Consider the following 17,961-nt stretch of genomic DNA (forward strand, 5'->3'; position numbering starts at 1 on the left):
ATGACATTGACAACCGACCTGAAACTTTTATTTAAAGGCAATGGCGCTTGTACGCGGCAAGTTGTTGTAATATCATCATCATTGTGATTTGATTTTTATTTTCCAATTTGAATTATGTTATTGTAGTAAATATGGATCGGATTTCTTACACAAGGATTGATAAACAATCAATTTACGAAATTTACCGATCATGTAGGCTCTGCGGCGGTGGCGCTGGTTACAAAATGCCAATAGTGCAGAATGTTATTGACCTGGACACAAATGGGGTGGAATTAAAACAGAAAATCCAGGAATGCCTACGAATTGAGGTATAAATAATTAAATATGGACTAACACAAAGTTTTAAAAGCCTTATTCTTGGCAGTAACAGAATACAAAATTTGAATTGTATGTTATTGAAAAGTAGGTTAGATTTTATAACTGAATGTTTGTTTTATTCCTATTTAGTGGCATTGTATATTCGCCCTAGGTACCAAAGAATGTACAATCATCAATCAAATCAAATACAAACACCAATACAAGGGTTAAATCACCTTCAACTTATGTCACATTAGTTTTTCTTCTTATCAAGTGTGTTATTGCTGTTATATACATAACACTGGTGATTTGTTATTTTAGTAGACAACATCACGAGGAAACTTATACTCTAGTTGATTTATCAGCTCTTTGTGTACAATGGAGAAGATGATAGCAAACCATTCTATCAATATTGACATGAAGTTTTCGTATTTAATTCTACATGTAAATTTGGCCGCTCTGAATAGTGTCACAGATTGAGAATTCTGTTCATGTTAGACTCTTTTATTAGTACTTAACAAATTATACAATCTTATATCTACTAAGCTACTATTGTCCTACAATGGCCATTCAACTCTCAGCCATATAGAATAAGAGGGTGAATTTCACGAGTGTGTTGAACCCCGCCACCGGCTATCATTAGTGTTTATTAAATTGTACTACACACAGTAGTCAATTTAATTATCCTATTTTATAAATAAGTAAAGTACTGGTACAATGTTAATTTTATAAATGTTTAGATAAAAGATATGATTTATTAAAAATAAATGCCGGATACTAATGAGCTGTGGTGATTGCTTACCATTAAGCAACACGCATGTGCATTTCCCCAATATACTATAAAAAAATGGCGAACTGTGTTCGTGCAGTCTTTGAGTTTTGCAACTCTCAGCTCTAGTCTCCCTCGTAAGGAATAAAGATGTGATACTATATTCACACTTATTTTTCTTATTAGTCCTAAAACTAACATAAGTTTTTTTTACTTTTATTTTTTCTTTTTTTGCTTTCTAAATTTTTGACAAGGCTTCAGTGCACTTTGTGTGACTATGTCGGCCTCATGGGGGATCTCTAATATAAACTTATGTAGCTTTCATAATGCTTGTCCACAAGATATTAATAGATTTAGCCACATGTGATAATGGACTGCTCAACACTATGTTCAGCAATCCATTATACACGGGCACTTTGACTAAAAATCTATCGCATAGGGCAAAACATTAGTTCAAACATATAAATTGTAACGAAAGCCTATTTTAATTTAATTTACTATAAAATCATAAAAAAAACATGGATTTTTTAGTTTTTTCTTACAAATCTTAATATACTTGTAAGAAAAAAAAAACTGTGTTTATATCTCTGTATACAAACCAATTTTCCAAATGAAATCTGATATATTTTCAGGTGCATCAAGATGACAAGATGCCACCCCTCATATGTGAGCTGTGTGTGGACAAAGTGAATGATTTCTATGAGTTCATGGAGATTTGCAGACAGACAAACAAGCGGACTAGGATGCGGCTCGGACTGCCGTTGCAGGCCCCCAAGAAAAGTGCAGTGAGTACTGCATCAGTGAGTGTCTTTGTGTCACTTCACTTTTTTTTGTGGTAATGGTACAAATATATAATAATATAAAATAAAAATATATAATATAAATGGACAAATCACACAGATTCCACTTCTCACTATCGTAGACGCAGCGAACCAATCACATTGCGGCGTGGTTGTAGTTGCGTCAGAATGGCTCGCTGTGATTGGTTAGCTGCGTCTCACTGCGAATCGACTCTAATTTTAATGATTACACTATTAATACAATTTAAATAAATAAATAATATTAGGACAAATCACACAGATTGAGCTAGCACCATAGTAATTTTGAGACTTGATTTATGGGATACAACTCAACGATACTAAATTCTAATAGCTGCGCCCCGGGGCTTTGCTCTCATGGGAATTTCGGGGCAAAAAGTACCCTATGTGTTATTCCACATTATATTATACCCATTTATCAAATTTCATAACAATCAGTCCAGTAGATTTGAAAGACTAACAAACACACACAAACTTTCGCATTTATAATATTAGTAGAATATTATGAGTACATAGTGTAAAACAAAGTGACTTCTTGCTGTCTTGTATGTATGCTTGGATCTTTAAAACTATGCAATGGATTTGAAGCAGGTATTTTTAATATAGACCATTAATTTTTAATTATGTCAAAAAGAAAATTAAAGGCTTAATATCAACGACCCTATTAATACCATTTTATTTTTTGGCATAATTAAAAATTTACGGTGTATAATGTTCTTTCTGAGGAAGGTTTATGTGTATGAGTTACTATTGTTTAACAAGTGAAGCCGGGACGGGCCGCTAGTTTATATTATTTCCTGGTTTGAGACGCCAGCGCAAGACCACCAGATTCCAGGGTGAGTGGTTTCCCCGTTCTGGATAATTTCACCCATAAATACACATATAGATACACATCCAAGATCCGGTTCAATCTGAAATAGATCATTTTCTATCAAAATCATCTCGATTATCTTAAATTTCAGTCCGATTCAGGAGACTGTATTCTCGGAGTGACAGAGCCCATCTATGAAACTGAAGATGACAATGAGCCGCTATCAAAACAAGTCAGAGGTGCTAAACGGAGGGAGATCAAGAAAGAAAAAGTTGACGAACCTGAACCTTTATCTAAGTTGGCGAAGAAACATTTTGGAAAGAAAAATGTGAATGTTAAAAAGGAACCTGAACTCAAAATTAAGGTAAGTCTAGTTCCTCTTTCTTGCTCTGTCTTTATTCGGGGCTGTGATGCCGCGAAGCCTGAAGAGCTAGTAAATCATAAATTATTTATTCAGTAAATTGTTCAGGTCATCTAGTAGGTATAGAAGTAGTGACAGTAGACCTGGCTCCTCCATTATGTACTATACATTTGTATAATATATATAAGGACAAATCACACAGATTGAACTAGTCCCAAAGTAAGTTCAAGACTTGTGTTATGGGATAATAACTCAACGATACTATATTTTATAACAAATACATATATAGGTAAATATCCAAAACCTGGGCCAATCAGAAAAAGATCATTTTCCATCATGACCCGACCGGGGATCGAACCCGGGACCTCTCGGTTCAGAGGCAAGCACTATACCACTGCGCCACCGAGGTCGTCAAATACGACGTTATATGTATACTAGCTGCGTCCCGGGGCTTCGCTTCCGTGGGAATTTCGGGATAAAAGTACCCCTGTGTGTATAAAAGACGACATAGTAATTAAATAAAGTCACAATTCCCAGACGGAGAAAGTGAAGAAGGTGTCAGGAGCAGAAGGCGTGAGGTCGCCGCCGCCGGCGCGGAGCACCCGCCAGCTCGGGGACAACACAAAACTTGCTAACCTTAAGGTAATAAACTTCATTTTTAACCCCTGACCCAAAAAGAGGAGTGTTATAAGTTTAACGTATCTGTCTGTGGCATCGTAGCACCTAAACGGATGAACCGATTTTCGTTTAGTTTTCTTTTTGTGTTATAGATAATTTTATCCCGAGTGTTCTTAGCCATGTTTCATGAAAATCTGTTCAGTCGTGCAAAAGTTGTGGCGAAATGAATATTGAAAGTGGTTTTTTTTTTGATTTGTCTAACAAATAAACAGCCTACACAACATCTTTATCCGTTTACCATCTGTTTATCCGCGGCTTCGTCCGCTTAAATGTCCTCGGGAACAGTTTTATCTTCGTATTAAAATGGGATTGGGATGGTTGAAATAAAATATCCATAGCGCGTTTAAAACACACACAGCGCCATCTAGTGTTTTTGTTGCGAAGTTTATTTTATTAGCATTCAGCGCCATCTATGATACACGACAGGTTTTTCGCACATCCCACGAGAACAATATAGTTTTGAATATAGTTTTATTCGGGATAAAAGTTACCCTATGTCCTTCTCCATACTCTTAATTACATATGTTCGAAATTTCCAGAAGATTGCTTGAGTAGATAACGCGTGAAGAAGTAACAAACAAAAAAATAATCCCAACTAATATTATAAAGGCGAAAGTTTGTGAGGATATATGTGTGTATATATATTTGTTATTCTTTAACACAAAATCTACTAGACCGATTGTTACAATATAACCTAAAATAACATATAGGAAAATTTTTACCGGAGGAAGCCCCGGGGCGCACACATACATACATCTACTTGTCATTATAAAATTAGTAGGATAGTGTCGTTGAGTGAGTATCCCATAACACAAGTCTCGAACTTACTTAAGGCGATTTGTCCGTATATTATTTGTTTATTGCTAGCCTTGTCAAATCTCTGTCATAAAATCAAAATCAAATCATTTATTCAGAAATTAGGCCTTCACAGGCACTTTTTCACGTCATATTCTAAATTAAATGATGTTTACCAAAGCTACAAACTACTAGCATTTCGGAACGACCACTGCTTAGAAGAAATGCCGAAAGAAACTCATTCAAACAGTGTTGGTCCCTATTATAATACGTAACATTGACAGCGATTTGACAGGTTGATAGCTGCGTTTCACTGCAAATCCACTCGATGGTGAGATGTAAATAGCAAACTCGCACTACACACACTGTTCAGAGGGCGAAGTGCAGGTTTGCTAGTCACTTTTCACTATCGAAGTGTGGCACAGATGAAACTGAACCAATCACATTGCGCCATTGTGACGCGACCACAACCACACAGCAATGTGATTGGTTCGCTGCGTCTCACTTCGAATAGATTCGATGGTGAGGGGTGAAATGCAATCCCGCACTAAACCCACAGAACGCCAAGGTGAAGAGTTCTCCACAGCCGGTTAAGACCAGTTTGAAGAGGGAGCTGAAGGAACTTCTGGACGTCAAAATCCAATATAAGGTAAGCACCTTGTGGCGTGTGGTTCCGTCCTAAAATAGGACCACGAGTAGTACGATAAGTTGTTGTCGTAGCCGACGGACACATAACCTTGACAGCTATAGGCATCGATAGCATTCCTAAAGAGGATCGCACGTAATCGCTTCCCGCTTTCTGTCTATGTATGCTTAGATGTTTAAAACTACGCAACTGATTTTGATGCGGGTTTTTAGTGATTCTTGAGGAATGAGACCGGGCGGGCCCCTAGTCTATGCGTAAACTTTCGGGAATAAATTGTCTAAACAACAGTGAAAGGTCCATCAAAATCCGTTGCGTGGTTTACAACAAATAAATAAAAATGATTTATTCCATGCATATAAGAAGCCATAGGCATAACAATTGATTGATATAATATAATTTAGTATATATTTATCAAAAATATACCTTGTTTTATTAAACAAGGTATATTTTTGATATTTATATTTATCTAAAATATACCTTGTTTTATTAAACAAGGTATATTTTTGATAAAAGTTAAGTTTGTTACATTAAACAGGACGATGAACCGATCAGAGCAAAACGGGCAAGGGAGAAGGAAATAGTCGTGAAGAAGAAACCGGAGAAAGCTGAGAAGAGACAGGAGAAGACTGAAAAGAAACCGGACAAGACTGATAAGAAACTGGAGAAATCTGATAAGAAACCGCTTGTGGAGAAGAATGCTGAGGTGCCAGCGAAGAAAGCCAAGTGAGTTATGCTAGCTTTTATTGTTTTGTGGCTACTTAGTGACTGAGGTCCTTTAAATGAGGGAGATAAATGAGACTAATGATTCCAATAATTAGAATAATATTAAAATTTGTTTATACACGGATACTGGTATCTAACGCATAACCTTCCAAAGGCGCATTAGGTACTAACATCTACTACGACTTTTGTCTAAACGTAATAAATACAAAAAATGTCTTTTTTTTTAGTTTTAATGTCGTTTCTATAAAACGTTAACTCTATGTTCGATTCCGCTACATAACGCTAGTGTACTGTCTCGTGTTGCTCGGCCATTACATAGAGTTAACATGTATAGAATCGCAAATTAGATTGTATTTTGTTTTATGAAAAAAAATACTACGAATACCGAAAAGTCGTAGAATAAAAGTTGCTTGTTTTGACGTACCCAAGTAGTCTTTAGGTTTTGCGTTTGATACCAGTAACCCTGTATATATAGCTAACTTGATGAGCCCATAGATTGTTGATTGCTACAGTTTCATTGTTCATGTACTATTGTTTGAATAAAATCCCAGGTTCGAATCCTACTCGCGCCACACGAGTTTGTATACCAATCTGGCTCATGTATAGCAGTTTTCATCGACCACCACTTGCTTCCGGTGAAGGGAAACGTCGTGAGGAAACCTGCAAACTTAATATTGTGCGAGTGCTTGCCACTACATATATAGCTAGTCGCAATAGTCATGTCAGATGCCTTTAGGCAATTTCAATTAAATCTGTACATAAACAATACACTCGATATGATAATGTAATGTGTTAAAGTAGGTTTTGCCCGCGGCATCGACCGCGTGATTTCCCATGGGAAAAGTTATTTTTCCGGGATGTAAGGTGCCATGTCTATCTCCACACTTCAAACTACGTGTGTGCAAAATTTCAAGACGATCGGTCGAGTAGACAGAGCGTGAAGAGGTGACAAACTTGCATATGTATAATATTAGTTAGGATTTAACTGCTGTTTTGTTTTAGGTTATCTCTGTCGCCTAAGCCAGCGAAATCTCCCCTGAAGCCGAAAGCCGCGGCCGCACTCCCGTGCGCGGTGTGCGCGGCGCAGCTCAGGTCCGCGCAGGGGCTGGCCGCCCATCTCAAGGCTCATGTCGTCACCTTCACCGCGGAAAAGTGAGCGTTTTTTATTATTATCATTGTTGTCTTCATTATCGCTCTCCGTGTCGGGTCGCGCTATAATCCCGCCTCGTGACGTTTACATTTTGCACGTTTGTATCGTGATCAGTGGCGGATTTACCAGTAGGGTGGAGCCTAGGGCGGGGGATCTTAGGAGGCAGCGGCAAAAAAATTTGTTAATACAACACTGATCACTGATCGTATGTATGTAATATCTCAAATTATATTAAAAAACTTACTATTACGATTAAAAAAAAAAATAAAATGACAAATTGTCTTTACATTTAACATATTACATGTAATTAGTCTAGTACTACAAAATTAACACAAGGAAAACCGTTATCAATTCCGTGAATCGGTTAAACAATCGGACTCTCTAAGACTCTTTAGAGTAATACGGTCTAAGTTCGCGAATCATCTTGTTAATCGCCATAATAAGTCACACTTGTGTCACAAACATCTCATTGACGCACCAAAATTAACATTCTTTGTATTTTCTTCTCTCACTCGGGACTATGGTTTACGTACATTGGACACGCGCAAATAAACCGTCAAAATTATTTATTTATCAATTTATGTACACAAAAAAAACTTAAAATATAAATTACATTATAAAAATTAGTACAAGGATGCTACTTATTTCAAATGAAATCTCTTCCAGTAGACCCGCGAGAGGAGACGTGGTGCATACATTTTAATAAAAAGAAAAAAAAAAAAGAAAATTTTATATTCAAAAATAAAATACACATAGATACAAATATTATAAATAAATACTTATATACAACGTATAAGAATAAATATCACATATACCTACTTAACTAAGATGAACTGGACAGGTAATAATCTATTATCGATAATAGCATATTGACGCTGCGCCCTGGTTTTACTTATATTTTATAATTTATTATCACAGTACACGATCAATCATCTAACCATATTCGCGTGTTCTCGCTAATCATACCATTTCCATTCTATGTTAACTTTATCATAATTTTTATCATAGTCTAGTTTTATGTGTGTTTGTCTTATACAATAAACACTTATTTTATTACCATTTTAAGACTTTATTTACCAAGCTACAGAGTATGCACCAACCCGTACAGTATCAATCAAATCGGTATGGAAACAAATGGTGGCCTAGATTGGTATAAAACTCATGCGGCATGAGTAGGATTCAAATCTGGGACCTTTCAGTTCACAGACAGTTCTTCATAAGGTAATGTGGTATTATGTTAATTTTTTAACCCCCGACGCAAAAAGAGGAGTGTTACAAATTTGACGTGTCTGTCTGTATATCTGTGTGTGTCATCGTAGCTCCCAGATGGATGAACCGATTTTAGTTTTAAGTTTTTTTCCCGAGTGTTCTTAGCCATGTTTCATATGAAAATCTGTTCGGCCGTTCAAGAGTTGTAGCGAAATGAATATTGAAAGTCGGGTTTTTTTTAATTTGTCTAACAAATAAATGTGTTTAGATTGGCATGCAACCCCTGCGGAGAATGGTTCTCGACCAACGAGGAAGCTTCTTCGCACCACAAGAAACACAAAACCAAGCCATATCGCTGTCGGTATTGCTACTCTGTCTTCAAACTGCTCAGCGACTATAATGGGTAAGTGTTTTTGTTTGTTTGTTTGTTTGTTTGTTTGTTTGTTTGTTTGTTTGTTTGTTTGTTTGTTTGTTTGTTTGTTTGTTTGTTTGTTTGTTTGTTTGTTTGTTTGTTTGTGTGTATTATCTTCTTCTCGTCTTAATAACATTTCAAGTTTAGTTAAGTCAACATTTCAACAATAACTTAATAAAATTCAAATCATTTATTCAGAAATTTGACCTGCACGGCAATTTTTATATTAAATAGTTATTTCTCACAAGCTACAAACTACTGGCATTTCGGAACGACCACTGCTGAGAAGAAATGCCGAAAGAAACTCATTTGAACAGTGTTGGTCCCTATCATGCCAGATCGGCTTACCATTATTGTTTCTTACAATTTTTTTTTCTAATAATATATAAAAGTACATAATGTACGGCTCATCATAAGGTTATGATTGTGATCCGAGTGCTGATTATATATATATATATATATATATATATATATATATGTATATATATATCGATGTGATGTGAATCACAATTAACTTACACAAAAATATATGAGAAACGAGGTGACCAGTTCCCTCTGGCTGAGGGTTCTAAATGAAGTTGCAATCCAAATCGACTTATTTGGTTGAACCTTTGACAGAGTTCACAAGAGCTACGTTGTATATATTGTGTAATTTTAGATCTTAACTATTGCATTGGGAGTGTCTGTAACGATAGTGTAACGTATAATGTATGAAAGAAATAAATAAATTGTTAGGCACTTCGTAGAGGAGAACTGCCAGCCGTACACAGAAGTGGCGGACAAGCAGTGCGCGGCGTGCTGGAGGCCGCAGCCCACGCAGCGGCTGCTGGAGCTGCACCGCTGTCCGGGGCCCGACGGCAGGCCTGGCGGTGAGGATAGCTTTCTCTTACGCCCCCCCCCCCCCCCCCCCCCGCCCCCCTCTTCTTTTTGTATACAAGCTCCTATTTAACTTGTAATGTGATCTCTCTCTCTTTATTTCTGTCTCTTTCTCTCTATCTCTGTTTGTAACGACCACTGCTGGGAAGAAATGCCGAAAGAAACTCATTTGAACAGTGTTGGTCCCTGTCATGCCAGATCGGCTTACCATTATTGTTTCTTACAATATTCTAGTCGTGTACCGAATGTCGTAACGATCCGTCTGGTAGATTTTGCGTGAAAGAGTAACAAACATCCTCACAAACTTTCGCATTTATATTGTCAGATTTCTCACAAAGCTACAAACTACTGGTGTTTTTTTTTTTCAGGTAAATGCTTGAAGTGCAATCGAGTGTACACACTTCTGAAGAATCTGAAAAAACACGAGGCCACGTGCACCTTCAGAAAGAAGGGTGAGTCCTTTTTTATATCTAAGATAAGACTAGCGGCCCACCCCGGTTTCGCTCGGGCAAAACCATAATAAAAAGTAGCCTATGTCACTCGTGAAGGTTTCGCCTATCTCTGTCCCAAATTTCATCGAATTCGGCCTAGTAGTTGTTGAGCATTACAAACAAAAATACAAATCTTTCTCTCTTTATAATATTACGCTGTCATTACAGTTTTTCATATTTCAATTAATTGATTAATGGAATTAGTTTTGCTATCAGACTTTAAAAGAATTAATCTGTATTGTGGTAATGTCAATTAAATGAGAGTTCCCGGGTTCGATCCCCGGTCGGGTCATGAAAATGATCTTTTTCTGATTGGCCCGGGTCTTGAATGTATATCTGTATATGTATTTGTTATAGAATATAGTATCGTTGAGTTAGTATCCCATAACACAAGTCTCGAACTTACTTTGGGGCTAGCTCAATCTGTGTTATTTGTCCTAATATTTATTTATTTATTGACTTTGGAAATGATTTCTTCCTCAAGAAAATTGACGGATCGTATTGACAGCGCGGCCGCAGCGGTCGACACGCTCTGAGAAACACCCGGTTTAAAAGAATAAATCTTAGAGGAAGACTTGGAAGCAACTTTGTTTTAACCCCCGACGCAAAAAGAGGGGTGTTATAAGTTTGACCCCTAAGTGTGTCTGTCTGTGTACGTGGTACAGTAGCTCATCAACGGGTGAACCGATTTGGATGCGGTTATTTTTATTTGATAGCAAATTTTTACGCGGTGTCCCTTAGATGTGTTTGAACAAAATCGGTTCAAAAGTTGTAGCGAAATGAATATTGAAAGTCGTAGCTATTTTGTCTAACAAATGAACTTGTATTGATATTTGATGATATTTAAAGTTGTTTACTTCCAGGTGATGTGATAGTGGACCCGAAAGTGCAGAGGCGGCTGAGAGACGCCCGAATACACTTGATGAAGTGTGATGACCTCTTGACCAAGGTCAAAGGGGACAGTTATGATATTTCCGATGTCGATTCTGTGAGTATTATGTCATTGGCAGAGCTGGGCTGGGGCCTATCGGTTGAGATGCGCGTGATTGGTTCAAATCCTATTTGTATCGTTTGTGTTTGTATATCAATCTTATTCGTATATAGCAGGTTTCTTAGGCCTTGGTTAAAAATCGTGTCAGATGCCTTTAGGCGACGCTTTGTGATGGCCAAGGCCTCCACTATACTTCGTACATATATTTTCAGTATTTTTAGTAACAACATTAAGCTTACAAATAAGAAAATGATTAAAAAGGCACCGCTTTTTTCTATACAAATTTCTTCCCGCGAAAGAAACTCACGCGGTGGAAGCCGCGGACAAAAGCTAGTACATCATAAAATACATCCTTCACAGTGTCGCATATTGATTGGGATTTTCTTTCCAGAACTTTGGTTTCGACTACAAGTACATGTATCCGTACAGATATCGAGTGAAATCTGAACCTACGACAGGCTACGACGCTATGGTCGCCATCGGGGACGAGATCAAAGAGTACTATTCTAGAGATTACATACATTGGGACTCTGACCACTCCGACACTGATGTAGACGAGAAAAAGAGAAAGGTGGACTCCCTAACTGTTATAACCCTTAAAACTATATTCTCCAATAAATTACTTGGCAAAGTGCCGAGAAGAAGACGAAAGGTCAATGAGAAAGCTTTCGATAACAATTATTTTGATATGAGCAAAGATATTGATAGTATCATAAAGAATCTAGACAATGTTAAGTATAAAAATGATAGCGCAGACGATTCTGACTGCTCTGAGAGTATTTTTGGCCCTTTCAAAAGTAATGAAGCAGTTTCTGAGAATGCATTTGAGTATTTGCTCGGTGAAAACGATTCTCAGGACACGGAGAAGAATTTTGTACTGTTTAGTGGTAGTGGAGGTATTAAGGATAGCACTGATTTGGGCAAAGTTGATGATTCACACATAAATAATACAAGTGATAGTCAAGTTAATAGTGATAATGATAGTAGTGTTAATAAAGATGAAGATAAACTAAAAGACTCGCCAGTGAAAGAACATAGTGAATTGGAATCTAAGGAAAATGATTATACAAGTACAGATATTAGTGTAAATCATGAGTATACATTAAATGGAGACGCAAAAGACAACGATAATGATTCAGAATCGAAAGAAAACGACAAAGGTGGTACAGATATACATGTTAATGATGAGAATACATCACAAAATACAGAATTGAGTGAATCACAAAATGATGACGATGCAACGGAACCGCCTATAGATGATATAAGTCAAAACATCAAAGAAAATGATAGATTAGATAGTTTAGATATAAATTCCGAAGAACAAAATAATTTTAGCAATAAGAATAATGTAGAATATTGTACTAATATAGATGATAATGAAAACGTAGATAATGTAATAGAAAATAATAATGATAATTCGACTATAGAAACACCTAAAGATGACAATGAAGTATCGAGTGTTAAAATAAACGGACAGACGTACAAACATGACGTCGACAATACAAGTGATGCAGAAATGGACGATAAGAAGCTGATGGATGCTTTAGACGAGCAGATTGGTGAAATTCTTGATAATGGACGTGATAATAACAGTGAAAATCATGTGAATTTCTTAGGTGATAGTGTTAAAATAGGCGTTGATGTATCTGATACAAAAACTGAAGATTTAAATGTAAATAACGGTGATTTAGTTGATAAAAGCGCGGTTGTTGGTGACAGTGGTTTAATAAGTGTAGATAAAGACAAAATATCGTTAGATTTAGAACCGAAAGGACATAATAGTTTAAGTGGAATGGATTTGGACACTGTGAGCGATGATGAGCTCAATTTTGATGCGTAATATTAAATTAATGCGTTAATAATATTAAATTAATAATTTGATGCGTTATATTTTTTTAACCCCCGATGCAAAAAGAGTGGTGTTATAAGTTTAACCACTAAATGTGTCTGTCTGTTTGTGTACATGCCACCGTAGCTCTTCAACGGGTGAAGCGATTTGGATGCGGTATTTTTTATTTGATGGATAATTATTATGCGGTGGTTCGTAGATATGTTTGATCAAAATCGGTTCAGCCGTTACGAAATTTGTAACGAAATCAATATTGAAAGTCGGGGGTTTTTTGTCTAACAAATTAACTTGTAACTCATCTGAACGAAGCTGCTTTGGCAGACTCATGCGCAGTTTGTCTCTTTCTCGTAATGTCTCTTGCAGAATATATCTTTTGTACAATATCACGACAGGGGCTTCGAATAAGCAACACAATTTGTTTAAAACTACGTATCTTTTCATAGTGTTACGCAAGATCAAAGAGCAATAATAATTCGAGTATAAACGTTCGTTCGATTCCTTTTTCGTCACAATAAATATATATGTATTTTCTGGGTCTGATAAAAAGTGAGTTTGAACATAAGTGGAATGGCGCCTAGAGTCAGTGTGCGTAGTGCGACTTTGCTGTTTATAATCGAGTCGATTCGCAGTGAGACGCAGCTGACCAATCACAGTGCGCCATTGTGATGCGACGACAACCACACCGCGATGTGATTGGTTCGCTGTATACCTTCTCGTATCGACCTCATGAGAAGTGACAGTGCGCACAATGGCGCACTGTGATTGGTTAGTTGCGTCTCACTGCGAATCGACTCGATGGTGAGATATGAATAGCAAAATCGCACAAGATCTAAATACTATGTCATATTTTTTTTTAAAGAAAGATGTTTAAGTTGTATATAACTTAAGTTATGTAAGAGACAATTATTATATTTGTGAAGTAAATAAAAGTATTTAGCTGTACATATATTTAAGATTATACCTGTTGTTCATATAATTAGTGCATTTTTATTACTACCATTTGAATGTAATTAATAATTGGAACACATTGAACATTTATTTCGAAATTAGACCTTCACAGGCAAAATTAAATTATATAATACTAGATTTTGCTACATACTTCAAACTACATGTATGCAAAATTTCAAGAAGATTGGTTGAGTAGATAGAGCGTGAAGAGGTAACAAACAAACTTACTTTCGCATTTATAATGTTAATTGGATTAGGATTTTTCTATATGCATGGAAAATTTATGAAGCCGTTCAGTCCATACATGAAAAAGCTTTAGAACTAGGTTTTAAAAAGGTTTTTAGCTCGAATGATAAACAAAGCCGGGCACCGTTGATTAAATAATTAACTTCGTTAATCGCTAATCCGTTACTGAAAAAGTTAACTTCGTTATACGCTCGTTACGCGTTACATTTCGAAAGATTTAACACAAGTTATAGTTAATCAACATGATAAAAATTGCATTTTTATCATGTCGTCATGATAATGATATACTCATAGGAACTGTTGGTTTGCGTTCTGGAAGTTAACCAGGTAGCACTGTTATATTTAAAACGAACACTGATGACGTCATATGTACATATCGTCCTTTGTCTAATTTGGAACTAAGGGCCGGTTCCATAACTTTCTGGTACAAAATCATCATCAATAAATTCAAGAACTTTGTTCTTGTCGGTGGAGCATTTTCCATCTAATTCTGTCCTCAGCCACCGATTTCACCTCCCTATACGACACGAGCTCCGCCTTCTCTTTTATTTCATCTAGGAATGCGCTTCTTGGCTTTCCTTTTCTTCTTCTGATACAACATTGTAATATAATTTCTTATTAGCTGTCATTTCGATTTAAACTTGCCATTTACTTATATATACGTTTGTTGTGAAATTTGTTAAATTATTAACCTAGCAATGCATTCCGAATCTTGCCAATGTTTGGCGAGCTAATTGTCGATTGTTTAAATCAAAATCAAAATCAAATCATTTATTCAGAAATTAGGCCTTCACAGGCACTTTTTCACGTCATAATCTAAATTAAATGATGTTTACCAAAGCTACAAACTACTAGCATTTCGGAACGACCACTGCTGAGAAGAAATGCCGAAAGAAACTCATTCAAACAGTGTTGGTCCCTATTATGCCAGAAGGGCTTACCATTTTTTATATATAAATTTATGTATAATTTTTTATCAGTAATATAACATTAAGTACATAATAAAGTACATGGTCAAAAGGTATACTGAAACATATTATGATTGTGATCAAGTGCTGATGAAAGGAAAATATATATATATATACTTATATATATATGTATAATTAACCAAACAAAAAAAAAAAACTTTTAATAAAAGATCGAGCTGATTTAATCGCGAAGATGGCGATATTCAACTTTAGAACTAACAATTATTACGTTTTGGTGTTAGTATACCTTAGGTAAGTATTCAAATGATGTAAAGATTTTTTGGATCAACATTCACTCGTCACAATTTCAGTTGGATCTCTTCAGTACTTTGTTTGGAAAATCAGTCGCGATTGTTCATGAAACGAGTCAAGAATACATTTAAAACTGAACAAAATTGCAGGACAGTCGACAGCACATCAACCCATTCAAATTAATTGCAAACTCGCCGCTATATTACCCCGCCATAGAGGTTCAAGGAAGCGGTGGTGGTGTAATGGTTAAGACGCCCGCCTGTGGATCGAAAGTTCCCCGGTTCGAATCCTACTCGTGCCATATGAGTTTGTATACCAATCTGACTCATGTATAGTAGTTTTTATCGACCACTACTTGCTTCCGGTGAAGGAAAACATCGTGAGGAAACCTGCACACTGGTTGATTCTTATTGTGTGTGAAATGGCAAACCACTCCATTAATAATGCCAAGAAAGTTGTTGTGCGTGTTTCATACCACTTAATGACCACGACCCTCAGCCATGAGGAATACGACTATGAAGAATAGAGGTTCATGCAGGGTAATTTGATGTGCTGTTGACTGTACTTCAGAGGACAAAGTGCGGGTCGCGTTTCACTTCTCACTATCGATTCGAAGGGAGACGCAGCGAACCAATCACATTGCGGCGTGGTTGTAGTTGCGTCAGAATGGCTCGCTGGTGAATCGACTCGATGGTGAGAATGTAAATAGCAAAATCGCACTCTTAAGCACACTGTGATGTCATAATTATTTGTATTATTTTAATGATTACACTATCAACACAATTTAAATAAATAATATTAGGACAAATCACACAGATTGAGTTAGCTCCAAAGTAAATTCGAGACTCGTGTTATGGGGTACTAACTCAACGATACTATATTTTATAACAAATACATATATAGATAAACATCCAAGACCCGGGCCAATCAGAAAAATATCATTTTCCATCATGACCCGACCGGGGATCGAACACGGGTTCAGAGGCAAGCACTTACCACTGCGGCACCGAGGTCGTCAAATTTAGAGTTTATATTTCGTATTTTTGTTTTCAGAATCATTCAATAGCGTATAACCAGCGTAAGAATAAATAAATTTATCAAAACTGTACGTCAAATAGCTCTCTAGAAACTTTCCAACTATTTTCCCCGTTTAGCTAACCCGTGATAAATAAATACACATCTCGTTTAACGTCAATGTGTTTGCGAATTTTGTTGTCAAATTAACGTATGGAAATAAGAGTAAAAAAGCGAGGACGAGTTGCACCATCGACATTGTGAGTTAAATTGGGTATGTATATAAAATAAAAGGTATAATCGCATACACAACACTGTTTGAATGGTCGTTCCGAAATGCTAGTAGTTTTTAGCTTTGGTAAATATGGCATTCAATTTAGAATATGATGTGAGAAAAAGTGTCTGTGAAGGCCTAATTTCTGTATAAATGATTTGATTTTGAAACACGATAATCTAATGTTACTTTAATTTGATCAATCCTACTTAACTGCTGTTATAAATGTGAAAGTATGTATCATTGTTACCTCTTAACCAATATTTTTGAATTCTCACATAAGTAAATGTAGTTTGAATTACGGAGAAGGATATACGGTACTTTTCATCCTGGAAATTCGTGCGGGCGAAGCCGCGGGCAAACGCTGGTTTTATTTATAGCAACATTTTGTATTTTTTTTCTTAACGCTTTTGGCTCCAACATTTGTGACGTCACTTGTGCTCACTGACATACAATATCTGCCTATTTTTTTTTGTTTTTGACACATAAAAAATAACTCTCCGTTAACATTAGTTAATATTTATTTAAACGTTGTGGTACCACTGGTCCGTGGTTTTAGGTCGCAAGGTCATATCGCCGAGATGCCGTTATGCGCTCCATACAGCGTCTGCATTTGCTAAATAAAAAGAAAATGTTATGTTGCAAATAATTTACGAGGTTATATTTAGTTTCCCGGTTCCCGCTCGATCGGATTTTGCGCAAGCAAGAGCTCCGATTATGTATAAATTTATATTATCGAAACAAATGTGTAGGTTTTTTTTTTGCAACTTGAAAGCAAAAAATGAGTGGTGTGGAATGAGAGAGTATTAGTGCGAATGAACCTATCATCAGTAACTGTCTATTGCTAGTACTTAGATAATATAAACATAGGCACTTACTAGGATTACAAACATATTATAGAAAACTATTGCGCCCCGGGGCGTCGCTCCCGTGAGAGTTTGTGTTGTGATTCCAGGTTATATTCTACGCGTGTCCCAAATTCGTATTTATAATATTAGTATAATGCGCCCGTCCCTGAAATTGTGAGGTTTTAATTTCGTGACGAAATTAACGTCAGTCATATCTGTTTTATCCATCTGCGATTTTATCATAACTCACTAAAACATTGAGCTAAATCGGTGAAAGTCTAATAAGGAAATAGGCACAATAAAAAAACCATCAAAACTGTAGCAAATGTTAATTTTGTAACTATTTACATAACAAAATTGTTATTGTTGTCATTACCGCAAGAAGACGAAATGAAATTTCACTAAAAAAGTTAAAGGTCGCGTTCCAAATGGCGCGTAAAAAAAATAAAAATGTGTAATAACCGTGAATTATTTGCGAGTACAGCGCATCTCTGTACTTTCGCCGTTTCAGTTTGTTGTCCTATGTAGCTGTTCT

At 36.3% G+C, this 17,961-nt stretch overlaps 1 protein-coding gene across 2 annotated transcripts; it reads left to right on the plus strand.

The window, feature by feature from the left end:
• Positions 1–19: 19 nt before the first annotated feature.
• On the plus strand, positions 20–12,872 carry LOC128682280 (uncharacterized). 2 transcript variants are annotated; one of them, XM_053766909.1, is made up of 12 exons: positions 20–308; positions 1,699–1,866; positions 2,847–3,059; positions 3,594–3,698; positions 5,089–5,178; positions 5,711–5,898; positions 6,901–7,050; positions 8,526–8,660; positions 9,405–9,538; positions 9,914–9,997; positions 10,900–11,024; positions 11,419–12,872. In XM_053766909.1, exons 1-12 carry the CDS (start codon positions 132–134, stop codon positions 12,865–12,867), a joined length of 3,018 nt encoding a protein of 1,005 aa, XP_053622884.1. In that variant the 5' UTR covers positions 20–131; the 3' UTR covers positions 12,868–12,872. The 2 variants fall into 2 exon arrangements, with proteins under 2 accessions (XP_053622884.1, XP_053622885.1); XM_053766910.1 differs by having other exon boundaries at positions 1,699–1,851.
• The last annotated feature ends 5,089 nt before the right edge of the window (positions 12,873–17,961 follow it).

The sequence above is a fragment of the Plodia interpunctella genome, chromosome 29 (genome assembly GCF_027563975.2).
Source record: "Plodia interpunctella isolate USDA-ARS_2022_Savannah chromosome 29, ilPloInte3.2, whole genome shotgun sequence".
Taxonomy (NCBI): Eukaryota; Metazoa; Arthropoda; class Insecta; order Lepidoptera; family Pyralidae; genus Plodia; species Plodia interpunctella.